The sequence below is a fragment of the Bison bison genome, unplaced genomic scaffold, assembly GCF_000754665.1.
Source record: "Bison bison bison isolate TAMUID 2011002044 unplaced genomic scaffold, Bison_UMD1.0 scf7180017864452, whole genome shotgun sequence".
NCBI lineage: Eukaryota > Metazoa > Chordata > Mammalia > Artiodactyla > Bovidae > Bison > Bison bison.
This window is the reverse complement of record NW_011495014.1, coordinates 143625-165076: the sequence shown is the minus strand read 5'-3', so window position 1 is coordinate 165076 and position 21452 is coordinate 143625. Positions and strand designations below refer to the sequence as shown.

Here is a 21452-nt window from a genome sequence, read left to right as displayed (position 1 = left end):
GCTGAAAAAGATGTTGGTTCACAAGTTTTTTTCAATTCAGTTGAAAATGAAGTCAATTACTTCTCTCGGGGAAGAGAGGAAAGATATTGGTATTCTTATAAAACAGTCCATTAGTGATAATTTGTTACAAAGATCTGACTATTGTTTGCAGATGTCACCCAATGGCAGTGTCATTGCAAAGACCCCTTCTGATGGTAAAAGAAAGAGGGAAAGAAAAAAAATAGAAGCCTTGTGGAACATTCCTACTCCTCCTTAGGCATCATCCTATAACCGCAAATAGTGGCTCTGAAATCGCTCTGACTTTGAGCCTGATTTTTAGGATAGTATTTTAGTAGCCTGGGGCGTTCCTGGTGGCTCAGATGGTAAAGAATCTTCCTGTAATGCCACCTGAAAAGTCCATATCTTCCCTCCCAGTGTGTAGTGTATTTAAGATGGAAATAAAACCTACCTCATATAATTTCTGTGAGGTACTTGTATAATAACCCAAATTATTTCTTTTCTCAAAGACCAATTAAGTGAGGGTCAGAGAAACTGAGTTCTTTCAAGGTCAAGCAGGGCACAAAGTGGGGCTTGTAGATTCAGACACAGACCCTCTGAGGTCAATGCCTACACGTTCCTGCTCTGCTGCCCTGCTCCTCCTAGGGACAAAAGTCAGATTCTCTTCCTGAAAGTGTACTAAGATTTCTTGCAAAACAAACAGACCAAAAAAAAAAAAAACCAAAAAACTCAACTGAGATTTAATTTACATGCAATAATAAGCACACATTTTAAGTATATATTTTGATCAATTTTGTTATAAGTATACACCATGCAGCCTCTACCAAAATCAAAATGTACCTATTTTTATCACACTAAAAGATGCCTTGTACCTGTTTACAGTCCTTTCCCCAAGACAGTCCCAAGGTAACATTGATCTGCTTTTTTTTTGATCTAGATTATTTTGTCTTTTCTGGACTTTCCTATAATTGGGAGCATACAGTAGGTCCTCTCTTATGCCTGGTTTTGTGCCTGGCTTTGGATGCATAGAAACTCTGACATCCTTTGATCTAGTTCTCCCATTCTGCGGCTGCCAGGTGCAGCCCAAGTCATTTGGAGGCAAAATCTCTGTGCCATCTTGCTCTCAGTAGGGGCACCGATCTGTCCTCTCCTTTCCATCAAAGCCTACACTGGCTGTATCCCTTCGGTTTATCAATACAATGGGCTTGCTATTTGACGGCCAACTATACATAGGAGAAAAATAGCTTCATATTTCTTGGTTCTCTCTTTGTGCTGCTTGGGTCAGGGCAGAGCAAGCCTTTTGTTAAATTGAGATACTGTTCACAAGCCTATGGAGTATCTGAGCTGTGTTCCTAAAGGCCAGCAGGGAATCTGAACTATACCCCAACCGCAAGAGGAGCACACAGGGAATGAATGAGCAGGGTTCTGAAGTCATCCATCACTTAACTTCTCTGAGCCTCCGGTGGTTCATCTGTAAAATGAAGAGCCTGAAAAGACTGTCTTTAAGGGTCTTCTACCTCTGGCATGCTCTCTCTCTCACCTGTTCTAAATGCCTTCTTATCCTTGCTTACTTTATTCCCCTAATACTTTACAGACATGAAATGGAAATTGGAATGAAAATGACTGGGAAAAAAGCAGATCATGTAATGATTACAGTGCAAATAAATATGTTGGCTTTAATCCCATGGAGAAATTGAAACAGTATTAGGGATATGAGTGCAATTGCCAAATGCAGGAATCAGATGGGATGCTTTATTTCTGGGACTCCTGGGGAAATGACACCCACACTTGTCCTCCCTTGTTTTTCCTTCCAGCTGTCTTGTCAGTGCCTGGGCCTGGGTCTCAGAGGGCATGAAGTCTGCAGGGGACCTGCATCAGTGAGTACTCACAGCCCAGCCTTGCTCCAACCCCAAAGGGAGTCATAAATATTTAAAGCGGGCATACTACAAATACTCCCGTGCAAACTTGCACTGAGTAGATATGCTGTAATACACTATTTTATTTCCTCAGAAAATAATTTGGAAGGTAGATATAAATCCTAATACTAGGCTTGTGTGTCTTTTATGTTCTATTTCCAGAAAACTTGGCAAAGCAATTGAGTTGGAAGCAATAAAACCAGCTCATCAAGTCCTGAGTGCACATGAAAAAAAGAGAAAATCAGTGAGTCAAAATATTTCTTTTCTGCCCTGTTAAAGCAAGATTTCTGTCTTTGGCTCAAGAGCTAGGTAATCGAAAAGTGATACTAAGTTTTAGGAATTTTATCATAAAAATAAACACAAATCCAAAGATTTATGTATGAGGATGTTTGTTAAAGCCTTGTTTATAGTTGTGAAAAAATGGAAACATTTTCATCTTCCAAAAATAAATTAGGATAAATTCAAGCAATGGAATGTACCCATTAAAAATCTTTTGGAAGAATTTAATGGTATGGGGATATAGTGCTAAATTAAAAAAGAAAGTGAGCAAATCTAACAATGTAACTTCAATTTTGTAAAATAAATGTGTGTATATATGCATAGGAAAAAAACTAGATGCACCTTCCCAGAATGATTATCTCTAGATAGTGGAATTAGAGGCTATTTTTATTTAATTTTTTGGTATTTTTTTGTGTTTACATTGCTTTTCAATAAATAAGTATTCCTTTAGTAAATAGAATTATAAACACAATTTTAAGAGGAAATGCTTTTTTATACTTTTCAGCTTGGGATTAGGTTAAAGCAATAATAGGTATTGCTATAGATATCAAATAGCCTTAAAATTGAAGAAAAATGAACAATACTTTCAGGGCACCTGGTCATCTGTATGGCCTATGTACTTTTCCTTCCAGAACAGTTTCATTTGCGCTTCTTTTCCTTTTATTTGTGCATCATATAGTCAGTAAGTACTTCAAAATATATTTCCAGGCAACATACTGCTGCTACTGCTAAGTCACTTCAGTCGTGTCCGACTCTGTGTGACCCTATGGACGGCAGCCTACCAGGCTCCCCTGTCCCTGGGATTCTCCAGGCAAGAACACTGGAGTGGGTTGCCATTTTCTTCTCCAATGCATGAAAGTGAAAAGTGAAAGTGAAGTCACTCAGTCATGTCTGACTCTTAGCGACCCCATGGACTGCAGCCTACCAGGCTCCTCTGTCCACAGGATTTTCCAGGCAAGAGTACTGGAGTGGGGTGCCATTAAGGGGTATTTAATAAACGTTGCTTAGCTCTAATAGAGATGGTGTCACTGTCTGGTAAGGTGAGAAGTTCAAAGCAGTAGTAGTAGGTCTTTGCAAAAGGTAGGGGCAGTAGCTAAGTGGAGTTTTAAGTGACCACAGCCAGAGAAAGCCAGTCTTAAAGGTGGTAAGTCCGTAGGATGAGGGGATTTATGAAAGCCCTGATGGAAGAGAAATGATACTGAAAAGTTCTTTTTTGAACTTATGAAACTAAGTCAGGAAATGGAATCAATGTTGGGTGAACATCCATGTATTTTTACTAGAATGGATGCCCTCCTTAGGGCTAGGATGATGGGGCAGTTTACAGTAGTTACCAGAAAGTAATATAATCTTCTGCCTTTGCAAATCATCATAATAGAAATCAAGCACTAGTCTATATTTCATTAATTACAAAATATTTTCATACCACATAATAATATGATAATCACCAGAATTTCCTTAGTACTTACTAAATCAGACACAGTGCTATGATTCTTATCCCATTGCTTTAGATAATTAATATCATGGTCCCCACACTGCTGGTTCAGTTCGTAATTGTTTCATATTTGCCGATCCCTATTGCACCCCTGGGCTTCCCTGGTGGCTTAGTGGTAAAGAAGTCGCCTGCCAATTCAAGAGGCAGAGGTTCAGTCCCTGGGTTTAGAAGATCCCCTGGAGAAGGAAATGGCACCCCATTGCAGTATCCTTGCCTGGGAGATCCCATGGACCTCTAGAGGAGCCTGGTGGGCTACATGGGGTCGCAAAGAGTCAGACACGACTGAGTGACTAAACAACATTGCACCCCAATCACCCTATCACATTTTCTCACAAAAGATTTGAATTTTTTAAGTGAACTCGATCTGCATTTCAGCCACAGAAAGTCAAAAGTGGCACAATGCATAAAATTATTTTAATCATATTTGTTACAATAAAACACATAATCCAAGTTTAATGAACTGGTAAGAAAAAATAAAAGTACAGTGTTGCTAGATCTCAATGTGGTTGAGTGATGGCTGGTCTAAGGGTTTAGAGGAAAGGTCTATGGTTCAGGTAAAAGGTTTTGCCCTCACTTAAATCTGGTCTCCTTACGAGGCTGCCTAGGTCCATTTTCATCGGCTTTATTACTGTTCCACTGGCTATTGTAAAGTAGGAGAAAAAGTTAATTATGATGAAGGATTCAATCTCTTTAAAATTAAAGCAGTATTCACTTCAGAAATTATAAGACACTTAGCTAAGTTACCGCTGAAGGACTTTTACCATTTCTCAGGGTGTTAAAGTGTGGGCTGCACAGAATGAAACAGAAAAGGAAGTGATAGGATGGGACGTGATATCAGGTTACACAAGTTCCTCCTCCACTCCACACAGATTGTGCCCATTTATGGTTTTTTTTTAATATAACTAAATATTAGAAATGATTATCTTACCAACCAAATGCATTCATACTAAATCCTGTGATAAGATTCTTGACCCGAGGAAAAGAGAGTTGGGTACTTTCTCAGGAAATATGTCCACTGTAAGGTTTTTACATTTCTATTGCTTATGATACGTTATACTATAATTAATAAGCCAGCACCATGACTCAACAAGAGGACAGCAAGATTTTTTTTCCCTTTTTCCCCCTTGATAGCTTGAAAACGAAGTTGAGAAGACAGCAAATCTTGTCATTAGCAACTGGAATCAACAAATTAAGGCAAGTATACACAAATGTCATTTGTGTAAACTCAATATTGAGGATTGAAGCTTTTGGCATTTGCACAAATGTGATCTTTTTTTTTTTTCTGAAGTGAAAATGTTCAATCACGTCAGACTCTTTGCAACCCCATGGGCTGTAGCCTGCCAGGCTCCTGTATCCATGGAATTCTCTAAGCAAGGCTACTGGAGTGGATTGCCATTCCCTTCTCCAGGGGATCTTCCCATCCCAGATATCGAACCTGGGTCTCCAGCATTGCAGGAAGATTCTTTCCCATCTGAGCCACAAGGGAAGCCCCGTGCATTTTCGTGTCAGTATTTGTAAGTGCTAACTGAAGAGAAGAATGTTTTCCTCATCCGAGTTATTATATAGATATGTCCATGGAAATCCCATGGAAAGAGGAGCCTGGAGGGGTACAGTCCATGGGGTTGCAAGAGACTAACACAACTTAATGACTAAACAACAACAACAAATCTTTCAACTAAATCTATAGAGGAGCAAAACTCCAAATATGGCTTTCATTTATAGCTAATAAGTAGCTTTTATTGTATGTCAAGTGCTATATATATTTATGTATTGAATCATCACAAAAACCAACCAATGTGGTATATGACTACGTGTTGTCCCATTTTATAGATGGGTGGGGAAATGTAGACACAGAGGTTAATAATCTTCTAAGGTTACAAAACTGGTTAATAGTTGAACCAAGTAACCTGGGCTCCAGGTTACTGACCTTAACCATTACCTACACTGACTGCCTCTCTGTATAATTTGTAACTTAGGGCATGATATGAATACTGAGTTTTGGTCTTGTCTTTTATAGAAAGTCATTTGTGACCTGTTTCTCCAGTGAGAGGAGCATGGTTGAGGGATGGGTAAAGCTGTGTAAAGGGGAATGCCTGTATTGATTCCATGAATATGTATGACCCGCTTCTTGTGCAGCACGCTGCACTAAGACACAGTCCTTGTTTCATGTAATTTAAAGTATACTAGCTAGATATTAATAACATGTGTGCAGGAAATAGTGAATGACTTCTAAGGAGAGAAGTTATGATCTGATGTGAGAATTTAGGGCATCGTTATATGGTCGTAAGCAGAGAGAATCACAGATGGTGCCCATATGTATGTACAGAAGATTATTCTAGAACAATCTAGTTTAGAAGGAATTCATTTTGAGTGGGAAAGACTAGAAGCCAGTGCAGAGGGAATCTGCTCAGAAAACCCAATGATCCCCTTTGAGAAGACTTGGACTCCCAAAGTTGAAATTCTCCTTTTTCATCTCTAAAGTACTGGTGCCCCAAAAGATCCTTCTTTCTCAAGTAGACACTCATGAGTGCCAAATAAGGGGAGACACCTTCAGAAACTGGGGGCCCCATTTCAGCCCTCAATGTTGCCTCTGAAGCTGCTGCTGGAATCGAGGGCTCCTTAAGTCAAGGACATTATTTATAAATGTTTGAGAAAAGTGAATTTATATACTGACAATAGTAGTCCCGGTAAAAAGATGCTCATGAGAACCACTTTTATAGTAAATATGTGAACGTCCCATAAACAGTGTCCAGTTATTTGTTTCCAAGTTTGCTCTTGATTTATGAGCTTTCTCAAACAGTTTGTTTTTAAAGAATTCATTCTTAAATATTCAGCTTTCATGGAAAATTTGATATAACAGATGGGAAGAGAAACCATTTTCAGTAGCTGTCACTGCTTTCAGGAACAACAACAAAAAAACCTTATTTCCCAGTTTCCACCAAGTAATTTTTCTAAGTAAAACGATTTTATTTTTATGAAGATTGACAGAGAAATTAGAGAACATGAGATACTTGTGCTATAATAATTTTCTCTCCAGTTACAATTCAAGGGATTCAGCATGTCTTCATTCCGTAATGAAGCATAGTCTGTTTTGGAGATGCAAGGGAAAAGCCTTACAGGACCAAATGTCCTTGCCTCCTGCTCTCGTTTATCAGCAGGCATGTGACCAACAGAAGGTGGGGGGAGGCAGGCTCTCTAGGCTGCTTGTTCCTTGAATTCCCTTTTATAGAGGTTTCGCGTGTTTAGAGACATTCAGAAGGCTTTGCCTCTGACTTCCTAGGGAAAGAGAGACGTAGATTTTCCCCTTCATTATCTGGTTTTACAGGCCTTGCAACTTGAGGTGAAACACCATACAGCCTTTTCAATCGACCCGGTTCCTGAACAGGCTGAATCCAACTCAAACCAGATTCTATTGATTTATCTCTGGAACATCCCAAGCTGGGGCTGTATGCAACAGAGAACAATCACTTAAATTATAATCCATGCCGAGGTTGGAGGCATCAGCAGAGGAGGGGGACTTTAAATGCTCTTCCTTCCCAACTCCTCCCTCCACCTCCCTGCTGCAAATTCAGGGCAATTCGCAGGTTGTCAGGCAGATGCCCAGCTCTCAAGCCAGGGCATCAGGGAGCAAAATTTCCCTTTTGCTCTAAGTTTTAGGAGAGCATCTTAAAATGACCTCAATTATGGTTTGTAGACTTAGCCTTCAATGATTTAACAAAATACATGTCCCTCTTGAATGAACTCAATGCAATGAAAAAATATACAATGGTTCTCAAGGAAAAATATTAGCCACTGTGGTGTTTTAGCAGATTTTGGGGTGAGGGCAGAAATGAAGAACTAAAAATACACGATCATTCAAGCTAGCACGTGAATATAACTTGTTCCAGAGCAGAAGAGTTTCTCTCTTGACACCAGTTTCTGATCCTTCTTTGCTTTTCTTGTATGTTTTTGACTCTAGGCCAAGAAGAAATTGATGGTTAGCACCAAGAAACATGAAGCACTTTTCCATCTTGTAGAAAGCTCCAAGCAGATTACAACGGAGAAGGAGAAGCAGAAGGTAACATCTCATGGACAGCTGAATGCATGTGGCTTAGAGATGGATGGGCTTCCTGCCGTTAGCTGTGAACACAGGAGAATTGGCTGACTCCACCTCTGTGTGGGGTCTCTGCAGAGCTGTAGTGTGGCAGAGTATGAGATGGGATCCAAAGTTATTCCTGGTCTCCACATATTTTTGAAAGGTATTATCAACAGATGACAAAGCAAACCAGTGTCCAACGTTTTTGATAAGGAGCCCTATTAAACACCCCAAATAAGCTCATACCCCAAATAAATAAGATATACATATGCATAATATATAATGTACTTTACCTATCCTGTATATCCTATATATACTTTTATATTATATTGTTACAAACCTTATAAAACATAAAAAAGTAGAAATATTTGAAGCATGTGGTAAAAATGAAATAATATTTTCAGTGATTAGTTGATCATGATGACTTCATATAGTCATTCAATGACATACACAAATAAAATATACATGTGGGACAAGGTTCAGCCTTAACCCCAGTGAAATATAAATTCGTATTTCTAGTATGTCCTCTTATGTCAAGTTTTTGGTCAGCTTCTTATCGGCTCTCATTAGATTATGCCAGTTTTCACCTTTTCACACCGGTGATGATCCAGCCGTCATCCAGAGCAGGAGAAAGCAGGAGCTCTGACGTTTTCCTGTGGCTTTCTTGCATTTGTATTAGTATTTCCTGTGGCTTTCTTGTGCTTGCATTGTTAACATCAGTCTATAGCTTCACAGCAGAAATCTGCATAAAGCATGTGTCAATTTTGTGTATGAACCTAACTGAAGCTAGATGAGGACTTCCCTGGCAATTCAGTGGTTAAGACTTCGAGCTTCCACTGCAGAGGACTCGTGTTCAATCCCTGGTCAGGGAACTAAGATTCCAAATGCTGAGTGGTGAGACCAAAAATATAAATTAATAAATAAATAAAGCTAGATAATACATCTGCAAATCCGTATGATCCAGACTCCTTATGACGGACACATGTACATAGATACTGAGTGAAGAAATGTGTGTAAGGACCCACATCAGCATCTCATGTTGTAAAATTTCCACTCTCCCTCCAGAAAACTTCAGAATCTTCAACTGTCCATGCATGGGCACCAGTATCAATTCATATATTGAATAAGAGCAAGCTTGAACACTCTTTTTATGCATAAATGAACACAAATATTATTGGGATACTAATTATCTTACACACCCCTTGTGGTGTGTGTCCCAGACTGGAAACCTCTGAAATAGTCAATATCTTCCCCTAAAGATGGGCTCCCTCTACGAAAATGCAGGCCACACACTGCAACCCAAAACATCCTTAAAAGAAGACAAGAATTGTCATCACCGAGTAACTCTATCTCACCTGAGAAACTAGTAGCTGAAAAACTTAAATTCATTGTTAGCAAGATTTTACAAGGTTCTTGGTGTCAAGCTTCACAGTTTGAAATGATCATAATAACAAGGATTAAATAATGAGACAGCTTCCAAGAAGGAGGCAAAACCAAAGTAGGTTAAAAACCTAAGCTCTGGGACCCTGCTGTAGGCATTCTGGGCCCTCATTAGAAGCTATTCTTCATTGACGTCAGGGAATAACAAAGGGAAAAGCATGGGCAGCTAAGTGTTGAATTTCTGCTTCCTTCCCTCATTAGCTGATTTCCTGGGAGACAGAAGTCTGTGATCCTCCCCCTACCTTTCTCCAGCTGGTCCTGTTAACTATAGCCCTTAGCTATCATTACATCACAGACCCCTACCGCCTTCATCACTTTATCTGGTAGCTTTCTCATTTTTAGTCCCAAGGCTAAACACCTAAGGTGGCGTTCATCTTTGCCTTTCACAGAGTCCTGTCCATGATCTCCTACCTGGCCTGGCCTGGTTTGGTGCTTCTTGCTTTCCTGCTCAGCAATCCTTACTCTCCCCAGAAGCTGATCTACATCTTCACTCTTCTCACTACTCAGTCTCCATCATCCACTCTCGGCAGACCATCTCACCTACAGCGTCACAGAGAACACAGCGGTCAGCATGGCCACCTGCCTACTGAAGTGCAGTGGGACAGGCCAGTTTTCCATCCTGTGTTATGACTCCCATCCCCGCCTCCTCTCAGTGACCCTTCCCTTGATTAGTCCCTTCTCTCCTGGATCTCAGACAGATTCCTCTCTAAGAGTTGCTTCCCACCAGCCTTCTCAACTTCCCTCTATCTTGGGAGAGTAGAGAGAGTCAGGGAGACACCCTCCATGACCATAGTCCTGTTCCTGTCCACATATCATCTCTTTATTTATTTATGTTTTTACTTTTTGCCTGTGCTGTGCAGCATGTGGGATCTTAGTCCCCACCCCTGTCCAGGGATTGAACCCATGCCTCCTGCATTGGAAGCTCAGAGTCTTAACCAGTGGACCACCAGGGAAGTCCCTCTTTCTTTTTACAGTAAGATTCATTGTGCTCTGTCTCCACTTCCTCATCTGTTCACTTCTCAAAGCAACAACCAAGATTTCCCCACCAATTTGCTAGGAATGTTCTTACCTTAAATACAATGTAGTCCTTGTTGCTAAAGCTAGTGGGTGCTTTCCAGTTCTGACTTTATTTAATTTCTTAGAAGTGTTAATCAGCATTGAATTTCCCCTTTTAGAAATATTCTCAACTTCAACAAATCTTACTCTTTTGGTTTCCCTGTCAGTTTTTTCTTAAGCTCCTTTATGGACTTCACTTGTTCTGCCTGAACTGTCCATATTGCTGTGTCTGATGATATCCCTCCTGGGCCTCAGCCTATTTTATTCGGCTTGTACCTCGAGTCTGACACAGTACTCTCAATATCAAGTGCTCAATAACAACAGGTACTCGACAATATTTTCTCAAGGCTCCATCTACTATGTCTCTGCTGACGATACCCCAGTTTATATCTCCAAACCAAACAGTTTCTAAACTGAACTCTGGCACTTCAAACAAACTCAATATCCAAAATCAAAACCATCTCTTCCCTCTACCAAAAGTATTTTTTATGCCTCTGTTTTTTATATCTTTGAATATTACCATCCACCATATCCTCCCAATTCTAAGTCCTAACCTAAATGCTCTTGAATTTATCTGCGCATATTTCTCTCCACAGCCACTGCTCTCTCCCAGGCCACTGTCTTCACTACTCGGGTTACTCCAGTTGACAGACTGGTGTCTTGGCTTTCAGTGTTGCATCTCCTTATCTATTCCATATACAAGCCAGGCTCACTTTTCTGGAACTTGAATCTGAGTGTGTCATTCTCCTTTAAAAAGCCTAAAAATACACTCAGGTGACCTCAGAATAAAGAACAACTCCTCTATGTGGCTCTTTGAGTCTGACTTGATTCTGGCCTAACTCTTCAGCGCTTTCACTTGCTGTTCTTCCTCTCAAACTGTGTGCTCCAACCTCACCAAAAATATGTTTTTGATATCATGTCAAGCTATTTTGCCTAACAAATTCCTACTTTCATTTTAGGTTTATTCACACAGGGGTCACTCTGTGATACCTGACTACTTCTCTCATCCTGGGATCTATCACACAGAATAGCGATGGTCTGTGCTGGTCCCCGACTAGAAAAGGAGCCTATCTATTCCTTTATCTACTCCCAGTGTCTAGTACATGACACAGTTGTGGCGTCAAGAAATGTTAATGAATGAATGAATGGATGCGATGTTTGTTCCAAGAGAAAGAAAAGAGCAAAGAAAAAGTATTTAATCTGACAAATTTAAGAAAAGTTTCGAAAATTTTCTTGAATTAAAATATATGAGTCTCCATTCTTCTGTATCTGTTTGGGGTTATTTGCTGTAAGTTTGCTGAGCAGAAACTTCTAGTCAATAGCTATATAGTGCAGGATGATAAACGTGAGTTGTCACCTCCAAAGTGACTCCATTCTTATTGCTAGGGCTTGGGCACACTCAACAAGAACCAGAGAACAATAGCTTGGCCAAGTATAGCGTGGTACACATTCAAGTTTTTCTCTGTAGCATTATTAGGCTAAAATTTACAAGCTCATGTCTCTGTAGATACATGGCTCATTACACTTGATGTGCAAAACCAACCATGTCCTGAGTAGACCATACATCAGAGCTGAGGGACAGTTGAATGGCCAGCATGTGAACTGGAATAATGAAGTGAGTGGTGTTAACATTCAGCATTTTGGATGAATGTTCATTACTGAAATGTTAGTCAAAATGTCCTTAAACATAAAGAGGGGCGTTCTTAAAAACATTTATCTCTATCCTTGAAACTCTTAAACTGCTTAAACCAGAGGGATCCTTGGTGCTCCTGAACTGTGATTTGGGGACCATTTGCATCAGAATCATCTGAGGAGGCAATGAAAATTCAGATTTCCCAATCCTGCTACAGAACTACCGAATCAATATTGCTACTTGTGGGACCCTGAAAATTTCCAAGAATGTCTGGTCCTTCCTAGGCATATTAAAGTCTAAGAATCCTTCATATAATGCAACTTCTTCCTTTCCCAAAGATGTGAGATTTTGAGAATTCAGTTCAAGCTATCCTGGTCCAGAGGGTTTTGTATTACTTTGATTTTCACCATCAGAATGGCCAGTTTGGGTGATTGACCAGGGGGCTCTTTGTCAAGGTGCAGATCACTGGGAATCAGGATCCCTGATTGGAAACGAGATTTCCCATTCGACAAATGTAGGAAAGCATTTGTCAAGCTGTCCGTAACTTACAGTGAACAATGGCATGTATCAGGTTCTTTGCAAAGAGTCAGACACACCTGAGTGACTGAACAACCACAGGCTGTTCACTAGTAATAGTAATGCTCACTTGTCTTCGAGTGCTATGCCATTGACAAATTTTGAGCAGTGTGCCTTGTCCCTTACCTGCATCACCTGCTGGACTCCTCAAGACAACACAGTGGGGATTCCCCTGTGGTGGTTCAGCGGATAAGACTCTGTGCTTCCAGTGCAGGGGGAGCAGGTTCAATCCCTGGTTGGGAAACTAAGATTTTTCCGTGCCATGCAGTGTGGCCAAAAGCAAAAAAAAAAAAAACAGAAAACAGAAAACAAACAATACAATGAAGTGGGAGCATCGCTATGCCCATCACAAAGATGAGAAAACTGTGTCTTATGAAGTTTAAGTAACTCACCGGCAGTTAGAACCAGGACTCTAATCCTGAAGTTTGATTCCAGAGTTATACTGCAGAGTTTACATAGTGAAAGTGAAGTGACAGAATGTTCCAGACCTAATGTTAGTTCTACAAATTATCTAATTGTACAAATCTCTACCTGTGCCAGTAAGAAATGCCGAGGACTAAAGAATTTACTAAATAAGAGTACAAGAATCACCAGTAGATTACAGTCTGGAGTTGCAACTTCCTGATCTGAACTTGCTTCTCCTCACCTGTCATTTGGCCTCATCCCTCATCTGATGCGGAGAAGGCAATGGCACCCCACTCCAGTACTCTTGCCTGGAGAATCCCAAGGACGGGGGAGTCTGGTGGGCTGCCGTCTCTGGGGTCGCACAGAGTTGGACACGACTGAAGCGACTTAGTAGCAGCAGCAGCAGCAGGTCATCTGATGAAAGCAGATATATCACATCATATTTAAGGACCTCGATTTCCTCATAGAAAAATTGAAGGAATCCTATTGAAAGGGCCTGAGGCTTCCTTTCAGTTCTGACATCCCTGTTTTCTGAGAAAGATGTTTGATTTCGTCATCTATTGTTACTGTTTGTGACTTTAGCTGGGACATGAGAAACTCATCATGGGGATGCATGTAATTCTTTCTCTGGAATTACCAAAGGCTTTCATAAATGTGTTCCTGAATATGTGACCCTGATGTTTTACTTTAGCTCCTCAATAAACTGAAAAAATCAACTGAGAAGTTATCAAAAGAAGATGAAAATTACTACCAAAAAAACGTGGCAAGCTGTTCTACCAGACTGAAATGGGAGAACACACTGGAAAATTGCTTCCAGGTAAGTTATGCATTCGTGGTTTTTTGTTTTTCTTTTTCCAAGGAGGCTTTGTGTGGGAAAGAAATCACTGCTCCTAGGCACCCTTCAAGGGCTATGAGAAAAACATTTAACCTCTCAGTCTCCATCCATCTCACCCTCCTCTCTACCTCACACCAGTGGGGGATAATTGTGGTTCTTACTGTATGGCTGCCAGGATGTAGTGCACACGTCCTGGTGTAGTCACAGCTAGCTGGCCGTCAAGGTGTGTTAGATGTAGCTGTCACTAACTACCCTTACCAGAGGCTCTTACTAGGTCTCTCCTTCCTTTTTCTTAGTGTCTTTTTCTCCTTTTAGGGTCTTCCTCCACCTTCTCTTCCCACCACACCCCACTTTCAGCAGTCCCTACTTTTACGTTGGAACATCATGGACATTATCTTCTTCACATATAAAGTCTTCCCGATGGTGACAAGATGTACATTTACTTATATTTCAAAAAACCTCCATTCAGCTCAGCTTTAAAAATATTTAAGACCCTAGGTTTTTGGTTTTTTTTTAAGAACCCAAATCACATGGAGAATCTACTAGAAGCCAGAATCTCCATAAAGAAAAGAAAGGTTTCCTTTCATCTTTTTTGTTTCCTGGTTTGTTGCCACCACCATGCTGGAGAACACTGGAACTTTACTCCCTCTTCCTTTGAGTTCACACAGTTCCTCTTATCCCACATGAGTTCTATTAGGTTCTAAACTTCTCCTCTGGCTTTGAGCTATCCTCTGCCCCCTGAATGCCAAACCAAGCCCCACTAGACCCACTTGAGATGTTCCTGTTGAGTCATCCCTGCCTCACCTTAACCAATAAGGATTCCCTTCCTTACTATTTCCTTGGCTTGTACATACTGAGTCTATACCAACAGGTCATTGATTCACATATTACACTGTGTATTCTTATTCTCTGTTCTTTACAAATGACAGGAGTAATGTGATATTCATGAAGGCATATAACGAAAGTTGGCTGAACTCAATTAAAAGAGAATTTATTAGAAGTGTGGGAGATAGAAATGGGTCCAGCAGGGTTGTTCCATTTTGTTATTTTCCTCCTTTCGCCAGCTGTTCTTCCTCTGTCCGGTCTGACTCTCCAGACTGGATTCACAGATTCTTTCAAAGGACATTCACTGAGCTGTGCTCAAGGCAGTTTACTAGATACTGTTAAAAGATATTATAAAATTTCAAGTGCAAATATTAAGAAATGAAACCAATTCCACAAATCATATGTCAAAATGAGCCATCACTTCATAATTACATGTTCAAGCCATACTTCCTACCTTCCAAGAAGAAACAATTCAGTTGGCAGAAATAACCTGTAATATATTTTGAAAAATAATAGCCACTCAAGGATCTCATAGTGGTCCAGTGGTTAGGACTCTGTGTTCTCAATGATGTGGGCCTGGCTTCAGTCCCTGGTCAGGAACTAAAATCCTCCAAACTGTGCAAAATAAAATAATGTATGAGGCCAAAATAAAACAGTAATAGCCACTCTATCAAAAATGACTACAAATCAAATGCTTGATACTGGTAATATTTACTCGAGGAATTATTTTAGAAAACCATTTGCAATTAAGTGCGAAGAATCTTAAAAATGTTCACATTCTCAACCAGTGTTCCTCATGTGAGCCCCAGAACACAGAAAATAATGTGAGTGGCTGTTTTCTCAGTTCCCAGAGGATGATGGTAACTAATACCACTTTAGATGCAATGGAAAGATGGTAACTCAATGCAGACAACAGATGCCTTAGGCCATTAGGGCTTAATTCTCTCTTAGAACCTCTGTTGAAGAACCTAATTTCCTTTCCAGAAATCCATCTTAAGGAAGTAAATGAAAAACAAAACACATATTTCCGTTCGAATATATTAGAAATAAAAGGGAAGAAACAATGCAAGTGGCCAATGTTAAGAAGATGGCTAAATAAATCAATACATTCTATACAAGGGATTATTAATTAAAACAGTGTTTTGGAAACTTATAGCATTGGAAACTGCTTATGAACAATGTTAAGTGAAAAAACAGTATACCAATTTGAATAATTTCATTGATAACTAGAAATATAAAATAACACATACATATATACCTCAACAGACTAAAATACATCAAAATGTTAACAGGGGTCCTGTCTGGGTGGAAGAATTAGAAATGGTTTTAAAATGTATTTTCTGAAAGCCCTTTATGGCCCCAGAACAACGTCTAGCGTGCTTATTAAAATTTAGGTTCCTGGACTTCTCTGGTAGTCCAGTGGTTAAGATTCCACATTTCCATTGCAGGCGGCCTCAGGTTCGATCCCTGGTGGGGAAACTAAGATTCTACATGCTGTGCAGGGCAGTCAAAATAAATAAATAAAATTGAGGATAAACTGACTCTTAAGCCCTGAGTTGGGAACGAGAAGTTTTAGGCTAAAAAAAACAACTTAAAATGCAGATTTCTGAGTGCCTGCCTACATGGGATGAGTCACAACTTCTGAATGATTTTAGGAAGGGGTCTTGGTGATTGCTATGCATAGTAAAGTTTAAGAGTTTCTGCTCAAGAAAAAGCAAGATATTTCTTTGATCAGTTTCATGAAAACAATTTAGATGAAAATGAAGTCCCTCCAAGCTCCCTGGGTAGTTCTAACCGGAAGGCCAGAACAGCAGGAAATGAAAGGAATGAATGAAGAGTGTGAATTATCATGAAGCCTGGGCCCAGACAACCTCTCCATCTGCTCTTTCTTGATAACTCCTTGATCGTACTTTCCTTTCACGTGCTGTTGTGAAAACACATGAGGAAAATTTGAGGTTCTCCAGAGTCTCTTGCTTCTCTGCACTCTATTTTATACAAAAAGAACAAAATAATAGAAAGCAATAATTCATTAAACAAGATATGGATTTCCCCTTTGCACAGTGGAATTTATCTCAGCCTCTTTTCATGAGCAAACATAGATCATCTTAACGATTTCCCTGAAATGTAATTAAAATCTGTTAAATATTACCATTGCCAGCAAGGGACAGGATTATTCTAGTCTCAGACTGATGCTAGTGGCTCAGCATTTGTCACAGTAAAGAAATAACCGCCCACCAGGGATTCAATGTATTTCCCAAACCTGGCTTTTGTTTTCCATCCTGTCCTTTGTTTGTAGTGCTAAACTATAACAGCTGATTTCCGGATCTTTTTCTATAATGTAAAGACTCTTTCTTTCTGAAGCCGGTCTCATTTGCGGTCCAAGACATTGAGCAGAGTTTATTTTACATATTTGTTAGAGGAGGCATATAGTTTGTACCCTGTGAAGAAGCATTTACATTTACTAGGCTACTCTTCAGAGAAGGCAATGGCACCCCACTCCAGTACTCTTGCCTGGAAAATCCCATGGACAGAGGAGCCTGGTAGGCTGCAGTCCATGGGGTCGCTGGGAGTTGGACACGACTGAGCGACTTCACTTTCACTTTTCACTTAGATGCATTGAAGGAAATGGCAACCCACTCCAGTGTTCTTGCTGGAGAATCCCAGGGACAGTGGAGCCTGGTGGGCTGCCATCTCTGGGGTCGCACAGAGTTGGACACGACTGAAGCGACTTAGCAGCAGCAGCAGGCTACTCTTCTGGGTCTTTAATCCTGTATCTGGGAGACAGAGGGCACATTCAAATGGCTGGTACTTGAGATTTTGGAGAAAGACTCAGGAGACCAACAGCAGAAACAAAAGGTATTTCATTCCCATTGACTTACAAAAATTGTGCGGATTCTGACTAGACAAGGAAGATGGCCTTGGGGAGCAGCGCTCCAGGCTTCCCAATTCAAAAGTCAAGACACTTGGCACAGGATCAAAGTTTGCATGTGGTTGACATAGATGTTCACAGTTACTGCAGCCTTTTACCACTTGCATTTAATAGTAGCATTAAAATGACTGTATACTAGTAAAGTGTGGTGTGTCCAGACAGCAGAACATTATTCATCCTTAAAAGGAAGGAAATTCTGACCCAGGCTACAACAAGGATGAAAATCTTGAAGATTTTATGCTAAGTGAAATAAACCAGACACAAAAGGACAAATATTGTATGATTCCTCTTAGATGAGACACTTAGGATAGTTTCAGATTCACAGAAGACCGCAAGTGGAATTGTGGCTGCTGGGATGATGAGGGGAAGGAGAATGGGGAGTTATTGTTTAATGGGCACAGAGTTGCAGTTTTGCAAGATGAAAAAAATTCTGGATATGGATAGTGGTAGTGGTTGCACAATGATTTGAATGGACTTAATGACACTGAACTGAACACTTGAAAGTGTTGAAAATGGTAAGCTTTATGCAACAATTACACAAATTTTTTTTAAATTTAATGACTATATATCATAGGTGAAATAACAACAGGATATGAATGCAGCCTACATACAGGGATATAAAGGAACACTGTACTGGACAGGCCAGTGGCTCCTGCAGGTGTGCTGAGAAGCAGGATGAGAGAAGCCAGTGGCCGCTGTGATGTCCCTGCATCCCCACTCCACCTAAGGCCTTGAATACAGCCCACCCCTCTTACTTCTTTGGTAATGTTAGCCACTGATTTGCCCAGGACAGCGTTCTTCCTCATGAAGGACTCTTGCTGAGTGCTCTTTACTATGGGAAGGGGTGAGGTAGAATGGCAGGTATGAGATGAACCGGCCCAGCCTCTGGATAACAAGGGAAAGCCCAGGCCTTGTCCTTACAGAAACAGAATGAGACGTTATGTCTCGGACACCTGCCACCTCTGTCAAACCCACAGTTTCTGGGCACATACCCAGCAGCCTCCTGCAGTCCCCAACATAGCCTAGGAATCCCCAGGGTATATTCCACTTGACCCAGCCTTCTCTGAACTTCTCCATTTCCTCAAAATAAGCAGTCTGCAACTTGGCTCCCAGTGAGTGACAAGAGCCTGATAAATAATTTTTTCTAAAATGTTAATGGCTGACAAGCCAAATGTGACCTCCCTAATTTCATTTATTCTTCCTAGTTAAAAAAACAAACCAACTAAAACTCCAAGAGTGGAATTTTTTCATCCCCCACAAAATGAGAAGGCTGTATCCCTACCTTCAAAGAGTAGTCTCTGAACCCCCAGGCCAGGAAAATGACTTGGTCAGACTTTAAGGTTCTGCTCTCATCACATAAGCTTCCTTAAGAAGAGAATTTGCATCTCATCTTCATTGTCCCTGCAAAGACTAACAGAATGCCTTGTATGCGCTGCAAACAATTCTAGAAATATTTAGTGTCTGACTGCATTTCCTAAATACAGAAGGGCTTTTACTGGGCTTCACTCTTTTTCTGGAACGCACAAATGATTTCAAATGATTCCTTTCTCCCCCTTCTTTGTGAACATCAGGTAACCTATGGCATCCACCTGTGTGCCTTTTGGCCTAGAAAAGACGGTGAAAGTATGAGAGTGAAATCAATCCTGCATGCGTGCGTGCGCAGTCATGTCCAGCTCTTTGCAACCCTGTGGACTGTAGTCCACCAGGCTCCTCTGTCCATGGGATTCTCCAGGCAAGAATACTGGAGTGGGTTGCCATGCCCTCCTCCAGGGGATCTTCCCGACCCAGGAATCAAACCCACATCTCCTGCATCTCTTGCATTGCCATAGATTCTTTACCCCTGAGCCACCAGGGAAGCTGAAATTAATCCTAGTGGAGGATAGACAGACACCAAATCCATTCCCATCCTGGGAACCTACCCCCTCTGCAGTTTGGATCAAGAGGCACAAACAGGACGGCTCATTCAGACTTTCTTCAGTGTGTTAGTGCTTGGTGGGCGCCTTTAGTTTTGTAAAAATAACAGTGGGCTGATGTAATTTCATTTTTTGTCCTTTCAGAGCATCCTGGAGCTGGAGAAGGAAAGAATTCAACTCTTATGTAATAACTTAAACCAGTACTCCCAACATATTTCTGTTTTTGGCCAAACCTTGACCACAGTGAGTAGTAGAGAATTTGCCGTCTCTGGTGTGCATGTTAAGAACTGGCAGGAAACATGTCTTCTGCAACCTTGTTCTGCTTTCCTTGGCCTTGCAGTGCCACACACAGATTCACTGTGCCATCAGCAAGATAGACATCGAAAAAGATATCCAGGCTCTCATGGAAGAAACCACAGTCTCATCTACAGAAAATAAATCCGAGTTCCTATTAACTGACTACTTTGTAAGTATGGATGGAAGGAGGCTTCATTTGTGGGGAACCTTAGTCTCATACTGAGGGATTCATTTTTTAAAAAATTGAGAGCAATTGTAAAAGAAACATTGTTTTGTAAATTAAAATATTGACTTTTTATAGTCTGCATAAGTTTAAAAACTGTGGTTTACAGATGGAGTGATGAAAATATGTCTTCAGTATTCTCTGCCAGGGAAGAAAGTCAAAGAGGATCTTAGACTGAATCTTTTCATTTTTGAAGCAAATATTTAATTTTTTTTAATTAAAAAAATTAATTTTCATTGGAGCATAATTGATCAGCAATGTTGTGTTGGTTTCAAGTGTACAGCAAAGTGACTTAGTCATACAAATACATGTATCTATTCTTTTTCAAATTCTTTTCCCATTTAGGTTATTACAGAGTATTGATCAGAGCTCCCTGTGAAAGACAAAGTAAATTAGCAATAGCAATGTCTGTTCAAAGCAGAAACAAAGATAGAGATGAAAGTGGGAAGGGAGATTTGATTATATGGGGAAAGTACTTTTTTCCTTCCAAACAGTGTAAGTGATCCCTGAGATGAGACAATGTACAATAAAATACATCTATTACTTTCTTGTGAAAATACCTCTGTAAGCTAACCTGTCAATAAAATAAGGGTCATTCTCCTTGAAAATTTGACTAAGGTCCTATTGAAACATAATGAAGCAGCCACAATAGTTTATCTTTAATTGATGTGCCCATGGGAAATTTTGGTTTCTATGTCATTTGAGTGCACCAGAACTAATGACTATGTATGTTGTCTAAGAGAATGGACTGATTCTCCAACTGGGAGAATAAGATTGTCCTAACACCCTTAATATTCTTGATGCTTTTCAATTGGGCTAGAGAAGGCTCTTGAGTCCCTTGGACTACAAAGAGATCAAACCAGTCAATCCTAAAGGAAATCAACCCTGAATATTCATTGGAAAGACTGAGCTGAAGCTGAAGCTCCAATACTTTGACCATCTGATGTGAAGAGCCAACTCATTGGAAAAGACCCTGAATCTTTCCCTGCTGGGAAAGATTGAGGGCAGGAGGAGAGGAGGGGGAGAATGAGATGGTTGGATAGCATCACCGATTCAAAGGACATGAACTTGGGCAAACACCGGGAGATAATGAGGGACAGGGAGGCCTGGTGTCCTGCAGTTCTTGAGACAGAAAAAAGTCAGACACGACTTAGTGACTGAACAACAGCAACAATATTCTTAAAGCAAAACACCTCCAAAATCTAACTTGGTAGTCATTAGCAGTAAGTATAGACTGGGTTTTATCGAGTGCTGCAAAATTCACATGGACTAGGGTAAGACAGTGAAGAGGAACTAAAAAGCCTCTTGATGAAAGTGAAAGAGGAGAGTGAAAAAGTTGGATTAAAGCTCAACATTCAGAAAATTAAGATCATGGCATCTGGTCCCATCACTTCATGGCAAATAGATGGAAAAAGAGTAGAAACAGTGTCAGACTTTATTTCTTTGGGCACCAAAATCACTGCTGATGGTGACTGCAGCCATGAAATTAAAAGACGCTTACTCCTTGGAAGGAAAGTTATGACCAACCTAGATAGCATATTCAAAAGCAGAGACATTAGTT

General features: G+C 40.4%; 1 protein-coding gene across 3 annotated transcripts in view; it reads left to right on the top strand.

Annotated features, from left to right (window-relative positions):
- The window catches only part of NOSTRIN (nitric oxide synthase trafficking), a 63298-nt gene that overhangs the window by 25648 nt on the left and 16198 nt on the right, over window positions 1-21452 (top strand). For 2 of the 3 annotated variants that reach the window (XM_010858930.1, XM_010858929.1), the window contains exons 4-10: window positions 1812-1874; window positions 2076-2157; window positions 4816-4878; window positions 7643-7741; window positions 13561-13686; window positions 19516-19614; window positions 19712-19837. In XM_010858930.1, the coding sequence (XP_010857232.1) occupies window positions 1812-1874; window positions 2076-2157; window positions 4816-4878; window positions 7643-7741; window positions 13561-13686; window positions 19516-19614; window positions 19712-19837 (658 nt within the window). The remainder of the gene's footprint in view (window positions 1-1811; window positions 1875-2075; window positions 2158-4815; window positions 4879-7642; window positions 7742-13560; window positions 13687-19515; window positions 19615-19711; window positions 19838-21452) is intronic. The other variant, XM_010858931.1, reaches the window with a different exon arrangement.